The 26,967-nt window shown below is 38.1% G+C and overlaps 2 protein-coding genes across 2 annotated transcripts in view; both read left to right on the top strand.

Moving 5' to 3' along the window:
* The first annotated feature begins 142 nt into the window (after positions 1 to 142).
* eftud2 (elongation factor Tu GTP binding domain containing 2) overlaps positions 143 to 26,967 on the top strand; it is a 95,622-nt gene continuing 68,797 nt past the window's right edge. Inside the window, exon 1 of the mRNA XM_060848904.1 lies at positions 143 to 207. The gene's annotated coding sequence lies outside the window, so the exon portion shown is untranslated. The remainder of the gene's footprint in view (positions 208 to 26,967) is intronic.
* LOC132830942 (phosphoethanolamine/phosphocholine phosphatase-like) lies at positions 144 to 26,198 on the top strand. The gene is made up of 2 exons (XM_060848905.1): positions 144 to 207; positions 18,771 to 26,198. The coding sequence occupies exon 2, from the start codon at positions 18,810 to 18,812 to the stop codon at positions 19,536 to 19,538; it is 729 nt and encodes a 242-aa protein (XP_060704888.1). The 5' UTR covers positions 144 to 207; positions 18,771 to 18,809; the 3' UTR covers positions 19,539 to 26,198.

Here is a 26,967-nt window from a genome sequence, read left to right as displayed (position 1 = left end):
AACCCGCACCCCGCGGTAGCTCCACCTTCTGCCCCCAAGTCACTTGTCTCTAAGTTGCTGGGATTTCTATTGGTTATGTTCCTGGGAGCGTCACAAAAGAAAACCCCTCCTCCTGAAATAAGCAGTTTCCTCGAACCCGCTTCCTGGAAACATCATTGTTACATCTTTAACAGGAGCTCGGTGCAAGTGGGAACCTTCCATGCCAGTGTATGTATGTTCTCTCCCTCTCCCACTCCCTCTCCCTATTCAACCGCCGTGGTTTCACACATTTCTTTTGAATACTCGTAAGTCTATGTCTATGCTCCGCGGGAGAGTAGGAGCAAGCGGAGATTTCACTGTTCAAACTGTTTTCTTTTGTGTCAGTGACACTCCAGCTGAGGTGCTTTTCTAAAAAAAAATGAAAGGATTTTTCACCCGAATCTTATCAGTTTGGTTTTGCTGGGCTGAAGGATTGGCCGATAAAGATATTTGTTGATCTGGGCATAAATCCTTGGCTGATTTGAAGGTCAGTTCCCAGAACAGTGGATGTGGGTGTGGGAAGATGTTTAAAGTTTCTATCTTCAAGGTTAACAGAATTCCTGCATTGATCTTTATTTGTGTAACAGTTACAATGTTTCCGCGCAAATTCTCCCCATTGATCTGAAGCTTTTTAACAAATGATATAAATTAGTGAAGTATTCCGGTCGCGCTTTCTTCTGCCTTCTCCCTTTCCACTGCCTGACAATTATCACAAAGACGAGCTGGAAGGAAGCTGCAATGTCAGTAGCGGATTCTGAGAGGCAGACTGCGCAGATGCCAGCTCAATGCTCAAACTGAAGGATTCCCCCACGGCGACAAGCCGGTTCCTGGCTTTTAATGTTTTAAAAACAAAACCTCTCGATTACAAGGACGGACTCACACCAGAGTTGGGCTGTTGATTTGATGCTGAGTGGAGTGAGTGATAGAACAGGCCATTTGGCCCATCCAGTCCACACCGACCTTTCAAAGGCATTTCACCCAGACTCACCTCCCCTATCCCTGTAACCCTCCATTTCCCAAAGCCAATCCACCCAGCATGTCCACTGTGGGCAACTTAGCATAGCCAATCCACCTAACCTGCACATCTTTGGACTGTGGGAGGAAACTCACGCAGACACTGGGAGAATGCACAAACTGCATAACAAGCAGTCAGTCGTTCAAGGGTGGAATCAAACCCAGGTCCTTGACACTTTGAGGAGCTGTGTTAGTCACTAAGCACCATGTCACCCTTTTTGTTATCGATGTCAAATCTTCCCCCAATCCCAGCACTCTTTTTGCACTGAATCCTCACTTTATTCGAAACAGCTGTAGGATAATTCTTCAATAATCCATTGTGTGTATTCCTCTAATCTCTAGCAATTTATTTCCAATAACATAAGGAGCTGTGCTCCGGGTGGTTATGTTACTGTGTAATTTCAAGTAGTTCACTAAATGTCAATTAGAATTGTAGTGCATAACTTTCTGCCATAGAAAGGGAAGAATCCATGGATTGTTTGGTCATAAAAAAGAATTAACATAAACGTCCACATATAGCATAATATATGAAGTATTCGGCACTGATGAAAAAGACATTGATCAAAGCTTTTTGTCTTTCATTCATCTGGATGATTTGCAAGACACACCAATGTAAAAGCTAAAAAACATTATCCAGTGTGAGAAGAGAATTACCTTCTGTGTCAAAACGTTGTCCCTCAGACCCATTTTAAATCTTTTTCTTATCACTGTATGTTAATTACCAAGCTTTCTTTAAATATAAACTAGCCAAGTCGACTCTTGATTAGTCATGGCATTGCCCTGGGAAATGAGTCAGAGAATGACTGCCAGTATTTTGTTGAAACATGCTCAATTCGTACAGATTGTTTCTGCTTCCAAAGAACAGGGCTCTGCGTAATATTTCCACTGACATGCTGTGTCGGTGACTTGAAAACACAGATTATAGATAATAGGTGAAAAGACCTCGAGGAAAATGAAGCAAAAAAAGTGTTAATTGTATAAGTTGTTAAGAATTGGAATATGCTACCTGAAAATGATAGAATAAACAGATTTAATAGCGGTGTTCAAAAAAATGTCTATACATACTTAAATAAAAAGGGAAACAATAGGTTTATGAATCTAAATGAATAGTCCTCAAAGATCTGACATAATTATTATGGCCAGAATGGACTCCTGTGCCATAAGATTATGCATTGATGGTTTTATATCTATTCTGGAAGTGAAACTTGAATTGCTCAACTTGAATTTGATGGAAACAAAACAAGAAATTGCTGGAAAAACTCAGCAGTCTGAACTCCACTTCTGAAGAAATGTCACTGGTCCCGAAATGTTAACTCTGCTTTCTCTCCACAGATGCTGCTAGACCTATAGTTTTTTTTTTCAAACGTTTCTGTTTTTGTTTATGATTTCCACCATCCACAGTTCTTTGTTTTCGAGTTTTAACTATCTATGAGACAGTTAATATTCAGTAGTTAGAATTAACTGTCTGCTGCTTTGGTGTGGTTGGATTGTTATGTTGCCTTGTGCAACACTGCCTGCTCAATAAGACAATTCGATGACTTTGTGAAGTTTGTACAGTCATAAAAAGTAACTTTGTTGACAAAATCCCAGGGATGAACAAACCAAGGTTTTAACAATGATTCCCCCACACTGTAAACTGCAACAAAATAATCTAAACCGGTGTTTTCTTTTTTAAAACATTAATTTACTGCTCACATTTAGTGTGTTTGAATGCTTTTAAGAAGGTGTTCCATTTATTTCAGTGCCACACCCTTAACGTGGAATTAGCCTGTGTTATTTGCATAGAACCAGAAATAGCAGCACTGTTGATTTATTGTTCCCTGTTGCGGCTGTCCAGGACATTGACGAGGCCACTTTTGGAACATTGCGTACAATTCTGGGCTCCTTCCTATCGGAAGGATGTTGTGAAACCTGAAAGGGTTCAGAAAAAAATTACAAGGATGTTTCCAGGGTTGGAGGATTGGTGCTACAGGGAGCAGTTGAATACGCTGGGGCTGTTGTCCCTGAGTGTCGGAGGCTGATGGGTGACCTTAGAGGTTTATAAGATCATGAGGGGCATGGATAGGGTAAATGGACAAATTCGTTTCCCTGGGGTCGGGGAGTCCAGAACTAGAGGGCATAGGTTTAGGGTGAGAGGGGAAAGATATAAAAGAGACCTAAGGGCAACTTTTTCACGCAGAGGGTGGTACGTGTATGGAATGAGCTGCCAGAGAAAGTGGTGAAGGCTAATACAATTGCAACACTTAAAAGGCATCTGATGGGTATATGAATAGGAAGGGTTTGGAGGGATATGGTCTGGGTACTGGCAAGTGGGACTAGATTAGGTTGGTATATTTGGTTGGCATGGACAGGTTGGACCGAAGGGTCTGTTTCTGTGCTGTACATCTCTATGACCCTATGTTTAGTTTTAAAACTGTCCTGTAAAATATGAAGCAAGTGTTTGACTTCATTTAGAATGGCATCTTCCTCAAGGTACCTTGAAGAAAAGGTATCTTCCTAGCTGGGTTTCTTGTCGTCTATAAAATGCAAGAACCCTGATCAGCAAACTCACCCAGGAGCCAAAGATCTCATCAATTCCAAATGTGCGAAGCTGTCAAATAATTATTGTGACACTTCTTGTCTATGGCAATAGCTCCTCTTTTCATTCTCCTAAAGTCGAGAAAATCTAGAATGACCATGAAAAAATAGGTAATGGAGTCAGCACTGCACTAATGTATACCTAATTTCCCTCAAATGTTATCTGAATAATACTATGAAATTGTTCATCTTGAAGGCAATATTTGTCAATATCCTTAAAAAAAATTGAACCCTCCCCATGCAATTGTTTAGCAGTTCATTATGTGCAAAGAACTTACCATAGCAAGTCTCAAAATCAGGAAGTGCCATAAAATTTAATTATCTTATTACACACAGAAGACATGCGATTTTTATCCTGATTTTTGATGAACTATATTTAGAAATGGATCTTTGTGCTTTTGCTGAAATTATGGAGATAAGGCAGGTCTCTGTCTATCATTGTTCTGGACTCATTCCAAATAAAGTCTTTTGGCAAAATAGTTTACAACAATCCATAAAACTGCTAAAGAAAGGTTCTTTCTTGAATGTACACATATTCCTCTTTAGATTTTCCAAGATGAATGGCTGATTATGTAGATATCAGTATCTTCCCCAAATATTGATACCTACATGTGACTAAAACATTTTCTGTGATGAGCCATAACAGGGTTGCTTTATGTGGTATAAAATTTTCTTGAAGAGTAAAAAAGCCACAAGTACTGGAAAGTCATCAACTTGAAATTATTGGAATCAGTTGACTTTTTTTTTACTCGGGTATCGAAGGTTTACACAACAAAATGTTGGTTTCTTCCTCTTTGATTTGGGGATGCTGCTGTTGGACTGGGGTGTACAAATTTAAAAATCACACAACACCAGGTTATAGTCCAACAGATTTAATTGGAAGCACTAGCTTTCAGAGCGCTGCTCCTTCATCAGGATCTGATAAACCACTACCATCTGATGAAGGAGCAGCACTCCGAAAGCTAGTGCTGCCAAATAAACTGTTGGATTATAACCTGGTGTTATGTGATTTTTAACTTCCTCTTTGAGTCATTGATGGACTAATCCTATGTTCATTCATTTTATATCTTTATTTTATTTTATGCTTTAAAGTCCCAGTTGAATTGATAAATAGATTAATTGAGAAGCAGCTGGAACATTGAAGGTAGGTTATGAAATGTAGTAATTGATCAACATTGACTTTGACCTGAGAGTTTTTGTTCTAACTGTAGGCATTTGTTTTAGAGTATTGTTGTGCTACAGATTGTAGACTCAAAAAAATGTGATGAGCAAACCTGACTTGAACAAGTCACTTGCACTGAAGTCTACTTCTCAGTCAGATGATTTTTAATATTTGGATGATTGTCTTTGCCTAGCATTAAAAGGGAAGATTAAATATTTCCCAGATTATCCAATGAATTGTTGTCCCTCCATATGGTTACAGACTCCAAATAGCCCCTGAAGGCTCTGCTATATTTCTTCCCTATAAAGAACTAGAAATACAGGTACATTGTGCATTTGTAGTTCAAACCAGTGACATTTTGGATGATCATTGATTTAAAAAGTAATGGTATAAAGGCACTGTTAATATCTTTTGTAAGAAGGTTAAACTACAAAATTAAAATTGATGGTCTGTGATGGATGGTACTATTGAAAATAAATAAAATATCACCAGAGAGTTTCTTTATTTCTACATTTTTTTTGTATTCTATGTTTTAACAATTCTCATTATTCTACTGCAAGATTACTGTGCTTGTTCAAAAGCATCACACACAACACAAGGGAGAGGCAAAGAGTTGGCCACCTAGCCATGTCTGAATGAATAGCTGCAGAGGGTGGAGCTCAGACCATTATGACAGTTTGTGTGTTTGTCGATTTGAGAGATGGAGAGCTGGGGTCTCCTTACTATCTGATCACAGGAGTAAATGTCAGGTGGTCACAGGGAACAAAGCACTCACTCATGTTGACCTGACATCAGTAACGATTGACATATGATCACTTAAACACCCTCTTGCCTGAACAGGTCTAAATTATGCCATTCGTCTCCCACAAGACCTGCACGTGTCTGACAAGAGAACGAGGGTTACTGTAGAATCATAGATTCCCTACAGTGTGGAAGCAGGCTCTTTGACCCATCAAGTGCACACCAAAGAACATCTCATCCAGACCCATTCCCCTACCCTATCCCTGTAACGCTGCATTTCCCATGGCAAACCGACGTAGCCTCCACATCCCTGGACACTATAGACAATTTAGCATGGCCAATCCACCTAACCCATGTTTGGACTATGGGAAGGGACTGGAGCATCCAGAGGAAATCCACACAGACATTGAGAATGTGCAAACTCCACACATACAATTGCCTGAGGATGGAATTGAACCTGAGTCCCTGGTGCAAGCCACTGTGTCATCCATCTTTTTCTCACGTCATGTTTTAAGCATTGCTGATTGCAGTTATGTTCTTGCCTTGCTTTCACTGTAAAATTTGACCCAGTGAAATTGTTAAAATTAAATAGTAAAAGCTATGTTAACATCATTGTAATTGACCATTTAATCATGTCGAAAGTGACAAGGTTCTTCTCCCAAGGGAGTTCCTCACACACACACCCTGATGCATTGCAATTAAATGTAAAGATTGGCTCTGCCATATCATTTATGATGGAAAATTTCTTGCGCATCAACCCCCACCCTCGCTACTCTCTTACATACATTCACACACATTAATGTTTGCTCCAAGAGAAAGGGAAACATCCATTTGATGTATTGCTTTTGATCAAAGCTATTACAAATTCCCTGTGGCTAATATTTCCATTTCACTCAAAGAGCATAGAAATGTTGTCAGGTTGTATTTCCAACATCAGCTCAGCTGATTGTGTCACACATAAGCTACTTTCTTTAAGTTCCCTAATAAAGGGTTGCCAATAGTCAGTAAATGACCCAGTTCTGGTAAGTTAAGCCTACTTATTCTTTCAAGTAAAGCATTGTTTAAAATTAGTACTGCGTCAATTTAGTGTTTAGATCTCGAAAAGCAAGTTAGTATACTAAGTCAACTCTAGTCAATTATTTTCAGCCAACATTGATGAATTTTACTTAATGCAATGCTAAACAAATTCTGAACTAGTAGGTTGGCCTTTATGCAATTGAAGCCTCTGGTTCAAGATGCATCAGTGTCTGAGGAAAGCTGGTGCTGGAAGCTCCTGATGAAGGAACAATATTGACATATATCTTATTGCTTATTGTTATGCTGAGTCATTGGCTCATTGGTTTATGATGCAAAGTGATGTCAACAGCATGGGTTCAATCTCCACACTGGCTGAGACTGCCATGAAGGACTCTCCTTTTCAAAGTATCCCCTCTCCTGAGGCATGATGACCCTCAGGTTAAACCAACCTCATTTGTCTCCCTCTAATGAGAGAGCAGCCCTATGGTCTGCTGGAGTGTGGCGGATTTACCTTTCATACTCCACGTAAGCCACCTTATGCCATAATTGCCTCTTCCTATCCTGCTCCCACATCTCTTGATTCCTTTTCCCTTTTATGGATGCATTAAGCTGTTCTTTAATTGCTATTACAATCACTACATTCTTTTCACTCTTTTAAATATTTACTCTTAACTTATTTCTTTAAACTGTCAGCTGCTCTTATTGCATCATTCTGGACATGCACACAAGTAGATGTTCAAAGTTTGGGAGAAGATTTGTAGCTCGGGTGCTCGTTGCGGTTCTGTTCGCCTAGCTGGGAGTTTGTGTTGCAAACGCTTCATCCCCTTTCTAGGTGACATCCTCAGTGCTTGGGAGCCTCCTGTGAAGCGCTTCTGCTATGTTTTGTCCGGCATTTATAGTGGCTTGTCTCTGCCGCTTTCGTTTGTCAGTTGCTGTCCGCTGTAGTGGCCAGTATATTGGGTCCAGGTCGATGTTTGTTGATAGAATCTGTGGATGAGTGCCATGCCTCTAGGAATTCCCTGGCTGTTCTCTGTTTGGCTTGCCCTATAATAGTAGTGTTGCCCCAGTCGAATTCATGTTGTTTGTCATCTGCGTGTGTGGCTACATGCAGATGACAAACAACATGAATTCGACTGGGACAACACTACTATTATAGGGCAAGCCAAACAGAGAACAGCCAGGGAATTCCTAGAGGCATGGCACTCATCCACAGATTCTATCAACAAACACATCGACCTGGACCCAATATACCGGCCACTGCAGCGGACAGCAACTGACAACCGGAAACGGCAGAGACAAGCCACTATAAATGCTGGAGGAAACATAGCAGAAGCGCTTCACAGGAGGCTCCCAAGCACTGAGGATGTCACCTAGAAAGGGGACGAAACGTTTGTAACACAAACTTCCAGCTCGGCGAACAGAACCGCAACACGCAAATAGAATCCGTTTTCCCCATCCATCCTCTTGAACTCCATAAATGTAATGAACTACCCCAGTCCTCTGGTAAGTATTGACATTCTCATAGAAATGGTCTCCAACCACTTCAATCTTGCCTGACAGTTGTGCCCTCCAAATTCTACTAACATTCTTGTAAATTTTTTCCATATTCTCGCAAGTTTTTCAGTATCTTTTCTGCAGCAAAGAGACCAGGACACTTTAAAACTCCACAGGTGGTCTATTATTATTATTATTATTAACTGATGAAGGGCTTTTGCCCGAAACGTCGAATTTCCTTTTCCTTGGATGCTGCCTGACCTGCTGCGCTTTAACCAGCAACACATTTTCAGCTCTGATCTCCAGCATCTGCAGACCTCACTTTTTACTCGAAGTTATTAACAGCACTTTTCTAGTTTTGTATTCTATTCTTATAAACCTCAGTACTTTGGCTCATCTCCTAGCCTGATCAACTTTGTTAGTTCTCTTAACAGTTTATGCACAGTATCTTAGGTCTCTCTGCTCCACTACCCCATTTATCTTCTTACCTTCTAAGGAGTAAGTAACCCTCTTATTTCTCCTATGAAAATAACAGTTCTTTTGAAATAATTAAAAGAATATATATCCTCTTTCAAGCACCAATTCAACTTACAAGTTGTAAGAGTCTTTTCTCTTCCTGTGTGGTTCTTTCAAAGGCTACTTTCATTTTCTAGCAAGCAACGTCAACTGTAAATTGGGAAAGAACACCAACACTTTATAAGAAAGATCAGTGTCTGGCTAACACTTTAAAACATTGTCACCAATTTTTAAAATCCAAGAAAGAACAGGGGTTGTTGTTGTTGTTGTTATTGCTTGTGATGATACTATGCCTTTGAGATCTATTTTTAATTTTTTTTTAAATGGAGGTCTTAAGACAGAGGCGCCAAACAATCTGTGCAAAGTCACTTGAGTAAACAGCTTGTGAGGCTTTGAGGTCTTTTTTAAAGTTGGAATGATCCAAGCAGCCTCAATGGGTACAGCTCCCACAGATCCAGGATTTTTGGGTTTTTTTTTAGTTTTTCAGTAGCAGTTGCTGCAGGGATCTTGAAGATGTGGAAGCTGTTTTTTCATCTTTCGGCCCCAGTTAAAAGCTGGGGTTCTCCTCCTACCATGAGAGTTGCATGTGAAACAATCTGGTTTTCTGAATTTTCCTTTGTTAAAAGGCTGTTTATTGAATGTTACTATGTTGGAACAGTTAGTTACTGTATCTATTATTTGATAAATCATTTTGATAGCGTTACAGCTAAGCCAGTTTTCTTTATTTTCTTCTTTTTGTTATTTTTTTAACTGTCATAGAGGTGTACGTATGGAAAGAGACCCTTCGGTCCAACTCATCCATGCCGACCAGATATCCCAACCCAATCTAGTCCCACTTGCCAGCACCCAGCCCATATCCCTGCAAACCCTTCCTATTCATATACTCATCCAAATGCCTCTTAAATATTGCAATTGTATCAGCCTCCACCACTTCCTCTAGCAGCTCATTCGATACACATATCACCCTCTGTGTGAAAAAGTTGCCCCTTTGGTCTCTTTCATATCTTTCCCCTCCCACCCTAAACCTATGCCCTCTAGGTCTGGACTCCCTACCCCAGGGAAAAGACTTTGTCTATTTATCCTATTCATGTCCCTCATAATATTGTAAACCTCTATAAGGTCACCCCTCAGCTTCTGACGTTCCAGGGCTATGAATAAAGTGTGTTTTGCTTCAAATCTGGTAGTTTGACCAGTTGAATTGCATCTGGAACTCAACACTTCACATTTGAAATAAAAGGTTAGGGTCTAGACCATCTTAATATATTTTGAGTGGGTTTGGTCTGGTCTATAATATGCTGCACCAAGAGATGAATAATTTCGACAATATGAACAAGGACAAGATAAGGTGAAGTTTATTATAGCTCTAGATATATGACTTGTTGCTAATAGTAGTTATATTAATTATGATGTTCAATTGATCATTAGGAATTGATCAACCATGTGGATTAATTTATTTAAAACAGTAAAACACATTACAAGTTATAAAACAGACATTACAACAAGCCAACTGATTCCAGTGTTTGCAACCTTGTACATTTACACAGTACATGGAACTGTGTACTTATCTTAACTGTGTACAAAGTGACTTATCTTAAAGGAAAGGGACATATATACCATTCACACCCGCTCCTTTTTTCAATAGAGCTGTTTACAATAAAAGTAAATGTGTGTTTATATATCCAGATTTTGGGAGAGTGGCATCATCTGGAGGTATTCTGGATTTTCAGAGTCACCAATGTTATTATTGCTTGTGTTGTCATGTTTTTCTTACATGGATTGTAGTTGCTCTTCCGGAAGGTTCTGAGCCTGACGCACTATTGCTAGATTTTGCTCCAGATTAGCTATTTACTTATCTTTTTTCTCAAGCTGGTTTGAATGGTTCCTATCTTCTTGACTGTTATTGGTTTGTTTGTTAAGAGCTTCGAGCTTCTGGTTTAACCATGAATTGATTTGATTCTTCTGTTGATCAAATATACTTTTCCCATTTGTAACCTACTCTAATAACTGTCCGGCCTCTTAACAATTTTCTTTTCTTTTTGTTTTCTTTGAAACCTGGAGCTCTCCTACCTGCCATGTCAGACATTAATTTCCTCTATATCCGACTCAAGTATTTCTATTAAGGCATCATTGCTGGCATTTATTTATGAAAGGACTGTTTCAGCTCATTGTGTGGGCACTGCCTCTTTATGTTTTGTAGGTCTGTCGTTTTCCTCAATGCTTTTTCTTTGCTTTGAGCTCAAGCCAATGTTTCAATAAATGTTCCTGCTGAGCCTGAGCTGTTTCCTGTAAACTAGTAATATTTTCATTGAATTGTTGATTCAAAACTTGGAGTTCAACCTGCTTTCTTTATTTCTCCTCCTGGGCTCAATTCATTTTGTAAGCAGAGCAGAGATATCTGATATCAAGATGGTGTTCTCAAGTTAGTTCAGAGTTTTCAACTTGAGCTTTCATTTCTCTCTCCATGTCAGAGAGTTGAGATTTTAGCTCCACTAATTCAACAGGAAGTGAAGTGTTCGTTCTTCTTTCTTCTTTCGTTCTGCATGTGTTTCCTGAATAATCTGCAATGGTTTCTGTTGTGTCTCTGATTCCATAGCATGTTACAAGTAGGAGGTAACACGTGTTGGTGTATCTGCCTGTCTCTATTATCTGACATCTGGGTGGTTTGACAGTACTTTCCAATACGAATGATCTAGTAAATGAAATTGGTGACCCCTGACATGCTGTATGTTTTACCTTTACTGATTTTTGTCTCTTGTCTTGAGAGTATATGATGTTTGTAATTCACAGGTATAATATATGGTCACTTGTGCCTATGTCAATAAGTTAATAATAAACAGTCATTGGTTTTCCGAGGACAGTTAATTAGAATTTTTGCCAAAGTTCAGATAGTGTAATGATATTGATGTCTTCTAGGAGATTGACAGTGTGATACATGTACATGCCACTCTTTGTCTCCACGTGTATATTTTCGAGTTCTAACATCCAGATCACTTCATCTCTATACATCCAATGCGATGCCAGATGGTCTTTACTATATATTGAAGATAGTCCTTGTGCATGGTTTGTTTGGGTTGGCATATCGCTTTTTGTAGCTGCATCAACCTTTTCCTGAGTGCACTGCCTTTGTAATGCATCTTGTAAAAATGATCAAAAGCTGAGTATTTCCATGGTGTATGCAGAAGGCCGCAACTTTCACGTGTTGCTACGTTTGGGAGTTCTAGTGATTGTGTCAAGCATCAAGTTTGTAATTAGTGACTTGTAAGCTTTGTCAATCTGTGAGGATTGCTTCATACTTATGTTTGTGCTTCACTAGTTCTTCGACACTATAGTTGTTTTTCTGGCAAAGCTTTTTGAAAAGCATCCATTTGTCTGGATGTGGTCACCAATTTGAAAATTCTGCTTGCTCACTTATCATCTAAAAGATCATAACATGATTTTCTTGCATCTGCTTATCAAAGTGGTTATGGATTCTGTAGCCTTGAGTTTAAAAGGCATGAATTTTAATCAATTGATGTGCAAGTTTAATCTGATTCTGAATTGATCTTCTAACATGTCCCATATCTTCTGGGGTGTCTTAACTCTTCAGCTATTAATCCTGATAAGTTAAAAGTGTGGAGACTTTCATTCCTGACTGTTAGGCAAATCTTAATAGTTTGCTATTTTTCTGTATTAGACATCCGTGAATTTAGGCACCATAGATCTGAACAAACTTGAAATATCCTTAATTCTATTAGGAGGTTTGCTGTGTCCAATTTAAACAAAGGAATTTTATTCTGAGAATTCCAAGACTAGTACAAGAGAAAGCCATAGCTAGTGAGAACTAACAGAAGAGTGAGAAACAGGGACAATACTGTTTGGTTTGGAAAGGATCCGGCAAGTAAGGTACCAATGAGGAATTAATAAAACGTGGCATTTGCGGATGATGAGTAGGAGAAGACATTGCAGAGAGCCCACCAAAAGAATGAGAATAAAGAAGAACTCCCTTACTATTTATACCAATCTCTTAATCAATTTAATATTTGGTTCACTCACTACCTTCAAAAGGGGTCCTGACATGATCTGTAGTGTCTGTATTATCCTTGAGGAGACGGAATAGGTGGTTCCTTTCCTTAGTTTGAACTAGTTTTGATGTTTCTCCTCTTCTTTTATGATGGTAAACATAGGTTTGGCGCTAGGAAAAGCTATACTTGCTGCTGAAGTACAATAGCTGTAGATGGACGAGAAGTCAATAAAGTTGGATTCTTGGCATTTGCCACAAATTGAGCTGAAAATGTGTTGCTGGAAAAGCACAGCAGATCAGGCAGCATCCAAATGGCCACAAATTGGAATGCCCTCCATTTTAAAAAGAAATGCTGCTTCAGGATGACATAATGGTTGCATGTTTTACTGTAGTCTATTTATAATCCTGTTTCAGCAGCTGGTAGTTGGAAGATGTGCAATATTTTACATTTATGAGGATAATAACATGTTTTGGATTGTGCCTTTAATGTGAAGTAAAATGAAAGGGACTGACCTGTTCTGAAATCTGGCTGAAACTAAGGTTGGGTGATTTTATTTGTTAGAAATTGAAGGTGACTAAATTTGTTTTCCTGAGAAATAGATGCAGGGTGTTTATGCTTATGGCAGCAGCTGCTGTGCTTATTGTGTGGATTGAATGAGCATCTTCAAGGTCACAGAAACTGGTTAAGCATGTCAGGTTGCAAGCAGTTATGCTTTACGCTGTCCATTTAGTTTCAAGGTGAGAATTGGACTCTTAAAGATAGCCAATCAATATTTCTACCTGGATATAAGGCCCATGTGTTTCATTTGCCTTTGGAGATGAGCCTTGAAAGGGGAATGGTCCACATTATCCCTAATTACTCAAAATATTAATCTGTCAGAATTTTGAGAGAGCTGCAATTTGAAACAGGATGCTGTGGTTCGACAAGCAGGAATGCAGATGGGCACTTACACTCTCTTATTTAAAAGACCGAGTTGATGGGGAGTTGAAATGATACTGGAAGATGTACCTGACTTCATTCAAACTTACTTTTCATGTCTTCAGACAAAAAAAGCTGCCCTGATCAATGCAATTGGGTAGAAGTTTTAAAAATTTTTTTTCCTGTAATTGAATTAAAATATTGATATATTACAGTGATAGCCCAGTGCATTTTATACTAATACAATCGACCACAAAAAAAGCTATTAATAACACGAGAATCCAGTCTTGTGAGTAACCTGATTTTAAATAAATAACAGAATATTACTTTAAAATAACTCTATGTAAAATATATGTATTTAAGAATTTAAAACTTGCCAAATGGTGCCTGTCTGTTTCAAACAAAAATTCAGATTAATTTTAACAACCCCCTTGAAGATCCACGACTGAGTAGAATTTTGAGGGAAGAGGGGTTGGAACATGATTTAATTCACTCTGAGTTTGGGGCTATTTTTGTGGGTTGAATCAGCTTCTGGCACTTATTAAAAAATAGTGCAAAAGAAAACAAATTTATTTTATATTGATGATACTTTGCACTTAAAGTTCAATCATTTTTCTGTACTTCTTTCCAATTTCAGTGAGGGCACAACCCAGCAGCTAGCTTTAGCCGTGTGAACAGGCTGACTTGCACATTTAGTTACATAATAATAACTGCTCTTTTAAAGGGCTAACACATGGGTAACACTTTTTGAGACCTTTCTAAGACATATTAAGATCTTATGTCAAAATGTTTTTCTTTCTTGGTAAGATACAGATTGACTTGAGAACATGTTATAATCTTAGATGAAAAATGTAGCTGGAAAATTGTCGCCATTTTACATTGGCTGGGGCGGCACGGTGGCTCAGTGGTTAGCACTGCTGCCTCACAGCACCAGGGTCTGAGGTTCGATTCAGCCTCGGGTGACTGTTTGCGTGGAGTTTGCACATTCTTCCCATGTCTGCGTGGGTTTCCTCCGGGTGTACCAGTTTCCTCCCACGCTCCAAAGATGTGCAGGTTAGGTGAATTGGCCATGCTAAATTGCCCATAGTGTTAGGTGCATTAGTCAGAGGGAAATGGGTCTGGGTCAGTTGCTCTTCGGAGGGTCGGTGTGAACTTGTTGGGCCAAAAAGCCTGTTTCCACGGTGTAGGGAATCTAATCTAATCTAAATCATTGATCCTCCTCAACCTCCCATAACTTAGCATGAGTTGATAGGCAACTTTCCCATGGTATTGCCGATACTTACCAAAGGAATCTTCTTTAAATCCATATCTATCAAATTAGGTGCTGCCAATTCTTGCAAAGAAAAGAACAAAGCACTTTCCACTTACTTTGATCAATGAAGGTCAGTGAACTATGGCAACAGCAAGGGTGTTAAGAAGAGTAGGGAAGAGAATAAAATTATATTTTTTTAATAAAGTGGTAGAGAATATTTTCTTTGCCTTTTTCCAATATAAAGGGAATAAAATTGCAGTGCAAATAAATGAAGAAAAATTGTGGCATCTGCACTGAACTCATCAGATCAAACCAACCTGCTTCCCAGCTACTTAATTGGAAGGCAGACTACTCAAAAAAGTGTTTTCCTCATGTTTTGTAGAACTGTGGTTATACATTAAAGGTCATGGCAATATAAAGGGATTATAACCCACTTGTTTCAGCTAAAGGCCAGGGCATCAATTATACCATTTTTCTTGCCTGAACCGCTTTCCTTTAAAAAGAATTGCCTAAAATAAATTTGGAGCTGTAAGACAAAATATGACATTTTTAGATAGAATACTGGGCAAATTGCCAAATGTCTCTGGAAGAATGCATAATTTGTGGACACAATAAATAAAATATTTGTTGTGAATTTATGTAGTAATGGAGAAGAAAATAACTATGAACTATGTTGTGTTTTTGATGTCATTAACAAAATATTGTCAGTGAATCACTTATAAAATAGCACAAGGCGCATAGAATTGAGACAATTTTATCAATCATGATTCCTTTTACTTTTTTTTTGAAAAAAAAAGACTCCTAATAACACAAGAATAGCAATTTGTTGCCTCGGCTATATTGAAAACAAAAAGCAATCATAGAAACTATTCATGAATCAAAGGAGTTATGTAGAATCATTATGTAGCAATACCACTCCAAGTTGATTTAGAGCATGATTTTTTTTTTAGAATAAACAGTTGAAACTGTAAGGTACAGCACAGAGATCAGTATTTTACATCCACAAAAGAACATGGCTCTGACTAATTTGATGTATTTTAGACTTTTTTTTCCAGTTAATGCAATCTAACTGGAAAAGGTTGGAAATCGAAATGAAATGTTGAGGATCTACGTGTTAGCCCAGAGCAACTTGTCTGACACTCAGACTGGGGTGATGTTTCTGCTTTGGATATAGTCAACAATCTGGGCACACTCAGGACTAGTGCTAATTTTTCAATGTGCAATTGTGGCTTTGATTTCCACTCAATGTCACTAGCATCGCCACCAACATTACCATCTTCCGTGAATTAATATAGTTGAGCAGAGTTTTAGATGGTAATTTTTATTTTCATCATCTCTCAAACATGATTTTTGTAATAAGCACTACTTAGTCTGCATTAATAAACAGCACAAGGTTTTCATTATTACTTAAGTGTCTATTCAGCAAGCAGTGAGTAACCTGATTTAAGAAACTAAAAATACATTTCGATATTGAATGTGGTTGAACATTAAATTGTAAATTGCAACAGCAATGAAAAGAATTTGTGCCCGCTGTCAATAAAAAAGCACAAAAATAATTAAATGTAAACTTTATTATAGCTTTTCTGGATTTTTTGGGTAATATAGCTATTGTTTTCAATATCCATCAATACTCCATTTCCAGCTATTGACTTCATCCTTCTTCCTGGCAGCTGCTTGAGGTGATACCAGACAATTCACAACCTTGGAGTCATGTTGAACCGCAAATATCATCTGTTAAGACTGCATGCTTCCATCTCCATAGCATTGCTCAATTTTAGACCCTACCTCAGATCCTCTGCTGCTGAAACCCTTGTTCCTGCCATTGTTCACTTTAGACATGTAAACTCAGTATGCTCCAGATGATCACTCACATGTTACCATTCATAAATGTGAGCTCATCCAATATTCTGCTGCTTGTTTCTTAACTCGTACCAAGTTCTGTTCACCCATCGTACATACCACGTGCATTAACCTATAATTAGCTTCTGGTCAAGCAACACCTTAACTTTAAAATTCTCATCTTCATTTTCAAATCTCTCCAAAGCCCTACCTTTTCTTATCTCTAATATCTCTAAAACCCTGTCTGTCCAACAACTCCAAGTCAGATATTTTTCATAAGTCTGTTCAGAGATGTGTTGTCACATGTCTGGAGCAGATGGGACTTGAACCTAGGCCTCCTGATTCAGAGGTAGGGATACTACCAATGTGCCACAAGCACCCAATCATCCAAGGCACCTCTCATCCCCAAATCCTGGCCTCCTTGAGCTTTCCGGTCTTTAATTGCTGCACCATTAGTGATCACCTCTGCATCTGTCCTAAAGTCTGGCATTCCCTTCTGACATTGTTTTCACCTCTTTATCTCACTTCCTCCTTCCAGATATTTCATACAATGATTCTGATATATTTTGATATCAATTTATGCCTAATGAGGCAGATACAGCAAAGGACTTTGATATTTACAAGGGTTTTATTGTAGATCTCTAGGGTAGTGCAAATATTAGCTTCCATCTTTCCCTGTGCAGAAACCAACACCTACAGGAAAAACGCAGTTCTTAAATAAAAAAGTGTAATGAGTATGAACTGCTGTCAATGATGCAGTAGTAGTGTTCCTACTTTGGGACCAGGTAGCCTGGGTTCCAATTTCACCTGCTGCAGAGGTAACATCTATGAATAGGTTGATTCAGAAAATATCTATTTGAGCCTTTAGGGGTCCTGCATTTCTGATTCTGACAGAAGACGACTTAAAATCTCCCTGCTTGTGTTTGATTATCTGACCTAATGTACCTGTAAAGTGACCTGGACCATATATTGTGTGTGTGCATACATAAAGTCATTGTTTTATTTTTCTACTCTCTGCATTTAAAAAAAAGTGTAATATTTACTGTGTTTTGAACTTCAGAGCAGATTTAGATTAGATTAGATTACTTAGTGTGGAAACAGGCCCTTCGGCCCAACAAGTCCACACCGACCCGCCAAAGCACAACCCACCCATACCCCTACATTTACCCCTTACCTAACACTACGGGCAATTTAGCATGGCCAATTCACCTTGTCACGTTGTAACTTATGAACAGTTTTATCAAAAATTCTACTTTAAAAATATTTTAAAGCCAAATGGTCATTTCTTTTTAATTGGTGGGGGTTGGGGGCGTGGGGGGGGTGGGGGGGGGGGGATGGAAAAGTGCAATGATTACAGTGACGGGCTATTGGATCTCATTGACCATGAGATCCTTGATTGGGGTTGTAATGTGAGTCAATCAGGGAACCCTGGCTGATAGATATAAACAGGATTCAGAGAGTCTGCTCATTCCAGGGACTGCCTTTGAGCTGGCTGGTCAGAGACCATCTACTGTTCACAAGTAAATAAAGGATGACTTAATGACAGGGTACCAAGCTATGTGCTGTTATTTCAGAAAGGCAATGAAGGACGATTAGTCACAAAAATGTGTTTCCTTTTGTTAATTTTTGCCTCTGCTGTGTCCCTTCTACTAAAGTGTTGATACTGCTTGCTTGCCATAAATAGTTGCAAGAGGACTGGATGATGAAATGCTGGCAGAACAATGTATTGTTATTTCAATGTGCCAGACCAGCTAAAAATTGCTGAAAATAACATGATATGTGGTTGCAATTTGAAAGTATCAGAATCAACTGGTTTGTTGAATGGGCTATTACACCTGGCTCTTTGCTCAGGTGCATGTAAATGATTCCTTGACACAATTTGAAGAGCGTGGATGTTTACCGGGAAAATATTTATCCATCAACCAACAACATCAAACAGATCGACCTATTGCCTGTGCAAATGAGCTCTTACATTTGTTTCCAATAAACAATACTAAAGTGGACTTAAACATGAATTTATTGCCTGGAAACAACATTGGAACATCCAGAGTAGGAAAATGGCACTGTCTAAATGCAAGGCCTTCATTGTTTCTTATACTTGTTTTGTAATTAAGGTCAGTAAATGGGAAACATGACCCAGCACCACTGACACAACACATGATAAAAGCCTTTTGACATTCTCTTAACATATTAAATGCATTTTTGTTTGTTTGTTTTGCAGAAGCATTTTACCTGTTATCTGATAACTCTACATAGTAAAATGAAAAAGTTTCTGATTGTATTTGATTTTGATGAAACCATCATTCAACACAACTCTGATTATGTCATCCTCAAATGTAATCCTGACCAAAATCTTCCCGAAGAATTACTGCAGCCTCCTGAGGATGGACACTGGACTGAGCATACGAGCAAGATCCTCCGGTACCTGTGGGGAAAGGGTGTCAAGGAAGAAAGCATGAGAAAGATTCTAGCTGAAACCCCACTAACTAAAGAGATGCTAACCCTATTTCAGTTTCTTAGGGAGTCTTCAGATTTATTTGAATGCATTATTATCTCTGATGCGAACACCTTTTTTATTAATAGCACTCTTCAAGCAAATGGCATAAGCAATGTATTCCAGAAAATATACACAAATCCTGCATGCCGTGACAGCACAAACACGTTTGTGATAAATCCTTACCATTCTCACCTGTGTCAGGAGTGCCCCAACAACATGTGCAAAAGACAGATCCTGCACGATCACTTGGAAGAACGCAGTGAAGAAGTTGAATTTGAGAAGATCTTCTACATTGGTGATGGCAACAATGACTTCTGCCCGTCCATAGTCTTGACAGCAACAGATGTCGTCTTTCCAAGGAAGAACTACCCTTTGCATCGGTTGATCTCCGAGATTAAAATGGCAGAACCCTCCGCATTTCAAGCTCAAGTGGTTCCATGGGAGTCTGCAGAAGATATATTGCTTTTCCTTCAAGATTGTGCAGGGCAATAGTACCACTCCCAAATTCACAAAAGAGCTTCAAGAAGAATTTCCATTTTCTGGTAGCAACTTAAATACTCTTTGGGGAGAAATAGAGTAAATTTGATAGCTAAAATGCATGATTTTAATGCTTACTGAAATAAGCAGGGCCTAACAATTATTTTCCACACCCAATATTACTAGTAACTTTATGTACAGTAACAGTTGTGACCAATGCTAAATGTGGATTGCCTTTGAAACCAATGCACCTGTTCTTGTTATATATAGATTACTGGGAGCTGTTTGTCTAATTATTTGTGGAGAGAGATTGTATCAGGACATGGTGGTATTGTTTCAAGGATATGTCTCTGTACTTTCAAACCTCAAGAAACACTTTTTTTTTAGTAATTTAAGTTTTTTTTAAAAGATGAAAAACACAATCTGGAACATGTTTATATATTCAGCTTTACAAACCTATTCACCACAGATTAATAGAGCCATCTTATATCAATGTTTGGTAATTATTATAATCTTCCCTGAATATGGAATGTTGAAAGGGGTAAAATATTTAGATTTCTGAAGGGGAAAATATAAAATATCGTTCTTCAATTTCCATTTCTATAATTTGTTAACTCAGATATTAGTTTTGGACGGAGGAAACTGAAATACAAAAACTATTTGAAATACCCAAACGAGGAATCACTCAGAAAAGCCAGTGAGATGCATTAATTAAATAATGCATGGGTAACCATTAGGAATTTGGGATTACTATTGTATAATTCAAAGATTTTAAGCTTTCTATCGCATTCTTTGTTTGAATGGGACTTTTCACAAAATGTTTGGAGACAGAGGAGGTCATTCAGTCCACCATGTCTCTGTCTGCATAAAAAGCCTGTTCAGCCTCCTCCTGTTTCCCAGCTTTCGATCCATAATATGGCAGGTTACAGGATTTCACGTGAATGTCCAGGTACTTATTACATGCTACAAGAGGTTTAGATTTATTGTCATCACATGTACTCGCGAGTACAATGAAAAGTTTACAACTCTCCACTTATGGTGTCTTCTTAGGTACATGGTACCTACATGCACTACCATTGGCTCAGAGCAGAAAAATATTATACACTCTTCATTGTCCTCCGGTACTTTTGTATTTGAGTACACATGACAAAAAAGTCAAAAGTCAAAAAAAACTCAATGTTTAACATTACAGTTCTTCTTACTGAAAATTAGAAAAACAAAGAAATATAGTTAAAAGTTCAACACCACAGTCCATAAGTGCCTGGCCATTCCAGGCTAACTTTCGTCAGAAGAGTTTGACCTCCTCCTACATTTAAGTCCAAGTGATTGATATGTAAGGGAAGCAAAAGGGCCTAGTTCCTGTGCTCTCCTGAGAAGAGTTTTCCAGCCACAAATAAAATCTTGCTGCTTTAAATCTAGGTTAGTTTCATTAAACGTTAATCTAAACAAGTACTAGACTGGATTATGACTTGCATGACATTCAATTGTATTACAACAGAAATAAATACAGTATCAGAAAATTTTCAAATTTTTATCAAGCTTGCTGATGCATTATATGGAAAAGAAACAATTAGATAATTCTGCTGATTCAAAAGAAATTAACTGTGAAATTCTGCAAGACCTTTATGGAAAATGCTAAAATCAGGGAACATAACACCTGCAAGTTGCATTGGAAAGGAGATGTTACTAATAAATTATTTAAAGAACATGAACTGCACTGTGCTGCTACTCTGGTGCCAGTACGTAATGTATACCAATGACACTGGATCTGAACTCGAAGTACGAAAATGTCTTGAATTATACTGATGTCTTCTGCTAAAATGAAACAATCAGTCAAAGTTCAGACATTAAAATAGTTTTGCTCTTTAACTGCAGCTGTAAAATATAGTACTCAATATATATCTTCCAGGGATTGATGTATTTTAAGTTAAAATGATAATTTCACCAGATATGCAGAGCACTACATTGTCAGAGCCAAGTGGTACACACTGCAGGGTGAAGGTGCGTGAATGCAACAAGACTAAAACTAGTTAGTTTGAAATAAGTGTGATGATGTTTGTGCTTTCTTTGGCAGTTGGTCTTAGTATCTTAAAATACTGCTATTGTTCATCTGATACCCTGTGTTACTCATTACTTACTGAGGTGCAAAGTTTGTCACTGCGTAAATTGGACAGTAATCCTTTTTACCCTCTGTCCAATTTTCTTTTCCAATCCTGAAGAGGGGAGAGAGATCAATTGATAACATTTGAGGAGTTAATAAAGGAAATCCCTCCACAGAAAAGGCCCACTATAAATAAAACCATAAATAGTTACAATGGTAATCTGACTGCAGTGGGAAAACAATGTTGTCATGGAATCCTATGTTTGAGATAATAGCGATTAAAATTATATGCATTCTTTTCATTTCTGAGAGACCGATGCATCCAAGTTCAGCCAGGCTCAATGAATTTTAATCCAAGCCAAGTTAACATAATTCAGATCCCTCTGAACTTTTTGGGGGTCCAAGCTTTGTTCTGAAATGGTTTAACACCTTTTTATAAACACTATTGTCTTGTATCATCTTTTCAAGCATCCATCAGCTCACAGAACTGAGATTTAGAGAAACACATTGAAAGTGAAAGGATTCATTTAGTTTTGTTATACTAACCAAAACAGCTCCTGTAATGTTGTGATCTTTATGGTTTACTTTTCTGAGAAGGCCTACATGGTCATCTTGGAGTAGCATGGATGTGGTCTCAGTGCAATTAGAACCTGCTCTGGGATAGAGACCCTGAATGTAAAAACTACAGCCCTACATCTCAGGAAGCAGCAGAGCTAATTTGGCTATAGCTACATGACATATATTTATTTCTTGATTAAAGTGTTTTATTGTTGATTTGTCAGGTTTATTTATTGACCATAGCTGATGAACAATTTATAGTTATTAGAAATTTTAATTCAGGAAATTATTTCTGTGGCTTAAGGGAGCAAACTGTGCCACTACAGGTTTTTACCTTAGACAATGAATGAGAAAAGAATATGAGAATTTAGTTCCTGTTGCAGAATTTTGCACCTCTCCTACCCCCTTGCCCCCGCCGCCAAGCTTCTTGAATTTCTTTCATAGATACATCAAGGAAATGAGTGGACGTGGAATGGACAAAGTTAAAAATCACACATCATCAAGTTATAAACCTGTTGGACTATAACTTGGTGTTGTGATTTTTAACTTTGTGCTAAATTATGACACAGTTTTCAATATTATTATGTTTTCCACCATTCTTGTCTTTGCAGATATCAAATACAGGCCCATTAAATGCTAAAATGCAAAAGAGTGTTGCGCTAAATTGTCCATTTAGAGATGGATTCAGTGGGCCACAGACTTAACTACCAATGATGGGATGGGGAGGAGAACAGAATGCTCAAGAAACGATTATTATGTTCCCCTACTTAGGAAGTCACAATTCCTAGTCCATCAGTTTTGAATTTTTGATGCTGTTCATGTAAACTTCCCAGTCAGATAACTAGATTTTAACACAGTTGTTGTCATGCTATGATTACAAGTTGTAGTTAAATTACTTTCAAAGGATCTCTGATGATCTGTTGTCTGGGTGGAAGGGAGTCCTTTTGGAGACTTAGTAGATGGAGTTTTATTTGGATAAATGCAAGTTATTGTAGGATTTATACAGTTATAAATAGGGTCTTGGCTGATGTTGAAGAACAGAGAGAGCTAGAGGTTTAGGTACAACATTTTTTGAAGTTTCCATCATACCTGGATAGGATGGTTAAGAAGGTGTTCAGCAAACATTTGCCTTCATTGCTTAGACCATTGAGTATAGGAGTTTGGTCATTATTTTGAGGTTATACGGGAGGTCTTTCCTGGAGTACTCTGCCTAGTTCTGGTCGCCCTGTTACAGGAAGGATATTATTAAGCTGCAGAGGGTTCAGAGGTGATTTACCAGGTTGCTACTAGGAATGAAAGGTTTGAATTATAAGTAAATGCTGGACAGTAGGCTGGGCCTTTTTTCACTGGAGCATAGGGGATTGAAGATTAACAAAATCATGATGAATAAAGATAAGATGAATGCCGGGTGTCTTTTTCCTTAGATGAGGATTTCAAGTCTAGGAGGCATCTTTTTAAGGTGTCAGGAGAAAGCTTGAAGAAAGACAAGGGGCAATCTTTTCACATAGTGAGTGTTTCGTATGGAATGAAATTCGAGAAAGTAGCAGATGCGGGTATGCTTACAACATTTAAAAAAAACATTTAGATAAGTACATGAATATGAAATGTTTGTTGAGGAGGAGATATGGGCCAAGCTCAGGGAGATGGGTCCAATTATGGTCGGCATGGACTGGTTGGACCTAAGGGTCTGTTTCTGTGCTGTATGACCTATGAATGGCTCAATCCCTTGTTTCAAAAATCCTTTAGATGAAGAGCAGGTACAAATTTACTAAAGATTCCCTCTTTGATTACGACAGAGAGCTAACACATGATTACATTTGAGGGCCAGTGTAAGTGAGGACAAATTTCCCTTCATTAGCCAAATTACACTCTCTTCAGCTTCCAGGTTCCCCTGAAACTCAGAATGCATTGACAGTGTAAGATAGCCAACAAGCAACATGCAATGTATTTGCAGCAATGTGCTTTTTAAAAATTTATTACAGGAAAACTTGTTTTGCACTGTCTAACAGTTTGACGGGACTTGAGTCCATCTTGATCTAGTAAGAAAACAAATTAATTTTCGTGGTGGTGGTTCTGCCAAAACATGCATTTTGTTCCTTTAAAGTTGTGCCGATTCCACCCCCTATTCAATGAATCTCAGCGGAGGCAGTGCAATCAAGCCAAAATGCAACTTGATTTTATTCTAGAATAATTTTCACTTCAATGATACAGATTGTGCAGCTGTGAGTAATAATTTTAGCACGTAGTTCCTATAATGGTAATAAAAGATTGTAATATTTTCTCTTTGCACAATAAACTGACATTGGGGGGACCAGTCAAGCTGCCTGGTGTAATAGCTTGTGTTTGTAAACAGTATATGATAGTTCCAACCTTGTGACAATCGTCTGCTTTTCATTGGTTATTAATACCATCTGAGAAATTGAAATAGAAATAGATGTGTGTATTATTGCAAACTTGAAGACAGAAATGTACTTTTAACTGTGCAACCCTTAGCTAGACACAGTAAAAATGAACACTTGCTTGTATTTTTGTTATAATCTTTACCTTTTAGCTTGCTTTAAAAACTAAATATAATGTAGATATCAAATAGTCAATTTGAAATGTGTGCTTCTAAGTAACTCTGAAGTTCACAAGTTAGATGTGGATTTCCTTGATAATTTTTTTTGGCATTTTTTTTGTGGTTTGGCTTGTTTCCACAATATATAGGCAAAGTTCACTTATGCTACAGCCATAATAATTTATCTAAAATTATAACTTGTGTCGTTAACTTTGAAACAGTTGAGCAATTAAGCTCTATTAAAATTTATTGTGAATATAATTTGAATTGTTTGGAAAAATTTAAACTAAACCGCAGTTGATTTAACCTCAAATGGCACAGTGGTTAGCACTGCTGCCTCACAGCGCCTGTAGACCCGGGTTCAATTCCCGACTCAGGCGACTGACTGTGTGGAGTTTGCACGTTCTCCCCGTGTCTGCGTGGGTTTCCTCCGGGTGCTCCGGTTTCCTCCCACAGTCCAAAGATGTGCGGGTTAGGTGAATTGGCCAAGCTAAATTGCCCGTAGTGTTAGGTAAGGGGTAAATGTAGGGGTATGGGTGGGTTGCGCTTCGGCGGGTCGGTGTGGACTTGTTGGGCCGAAGGGCCTGTTTCCACACTGTAAGTCTAATCAAATTGATTTCATTTCAGAATTTTTAAGTACTGTACAACTTTGCCAGCCAGTCTGTAAATTAAGGATAACATTTTAATCTGTATATGTGTGATTCTTACCTTCATATACGTTTGCATATGGCAAAATTTACAAATGGCGACGAGATAAATGATAATATCTAGTGATCCTGTGGGTGAAGTGCACTTATGATGAGTGCTAGAAGAGGACACAACTGGACTTGCTGATTCTCATTATCAAAAAATTGAATGTGGCGATGACCATTTGGGCCAAGAGGGGGAGGTTGATTGATGACCAGGCACCACCGCCCAGTGAGATCTCCTTTAGAGGAATCTTTTTTTAAAAATTGTGATATTTGGAAAAATAAACTATTGCAATGCAAAACATTTTTATATTAGGCTTTCAAATTGCCAAAGAATTCACATTGTGTATTTTATTCTTAAATATCTGATACAAAATGCTCTAAATTTTAAATAGGGAGAACTGGGATGCTGCAGAGGCACTTTAACCATTAAGGTGTAATAAAGTTTAGAATATGGCTGCAATTAAATTATTCTACAGTTTAGCAGTAATTAATTCTGGCACTGTATGTAAGTGTAACATTTTTGTTGACTATTTGCTTAGATTGATGCAACAGACATTATTAAAATTAAATCGGAAAAATCACTAGAAATTATAGAATAATTTAGTAAACCGAGCCGCTGATGTGGAGATCATCTCAATGTGTAAAGCAACTGAAGAATTAGTTCATAAATTATGAATGAAATTTAATATTAATGTGAAAGAGGAAAAGGTTCTATGGAAATCTCAAATGATTTGTTGTTTTGGTATTATGTTGATAATGATCCCTGTCTAACTGATGTCAATAAATCTATTGGAAAAAAATGGGACTCCATTCTGATCTGCTTTGTGTAAAGCATTTCTGTTGCTTTTCTCTTATGCTCTTATTTCCTTGCTCTTGTGCTTCTCTTCCATACTACGTGGTATGTAATCTTTCCTATCCTCAGCAATAGTCACATTAAACTATAGCTTCTTCAGTGCTAGATGCTTATAGGGGGACCTTAAGTTTTTCATTTCAGTATAATTTGAGAAAACACTCAGCCTTCAAGCTTTATTTGGATTGAAACTGAAATAACTCCATAGAGGCTAATATCCCATTACCAATTATCCTTGGCACTAATATTAGCTCCCTAAGAGCCAGCTCTCTGAGTGAACAGAATCTCTGACAGTCCTGTTTATTTTTTAAAAAATTATCTTCTCTTTTCCTTTTTTCTTTTTTTTAATTACCCTCCCACTACCGCCTAATTGCGGTAGTGCTTATTCTTTCCCCAGAATCCATGTTGTGTGTGTGCAGGTGAGACAGTCCTGTTTATTTTTTTTTCTGTTTGTTTTAAATGTGGAAAGTGTCTTTGCCACTGAGCCAGCTCCCGCAGAACCAGTGCTCAGAGTGAACCGAACCTCTGACACTTCTGGTTTTTTTTCAGAGCCAGCTCGGAGTAAGCAGGATGTTGGACATTTTCTGATATTTTTATTTTTGTCTTTTTTTTTTAAACCCCCACACTACTGCCTAACTGCAGTAGTGCTTATTTATTCCCCAGCACCCATGTTGTGTGTGTGCAGG

This window comes from Hemiscyllium ocellatum, chromosome 32 (assembly GCF_020745735.1).
Source record: "Hemiscyllium ocellatum isolate sHemOce1 chromosome 32, sHemOce1.pat.X.cur, whole genome shotgun sequence".
Classification (NCBI taxonomy): Eukaryota; Metazoa; Chordata; class Chondrichthyes; order Orectolobiformes; family Hemiscylliidae; genus Hemiscyllium; species Hemiscyllium ocellatum.
The sequence above is the reverse complement of the archived record's forward strand: the minus strand, read 5'-3'. Positions and strand labels throughout refer to the sequence as shown.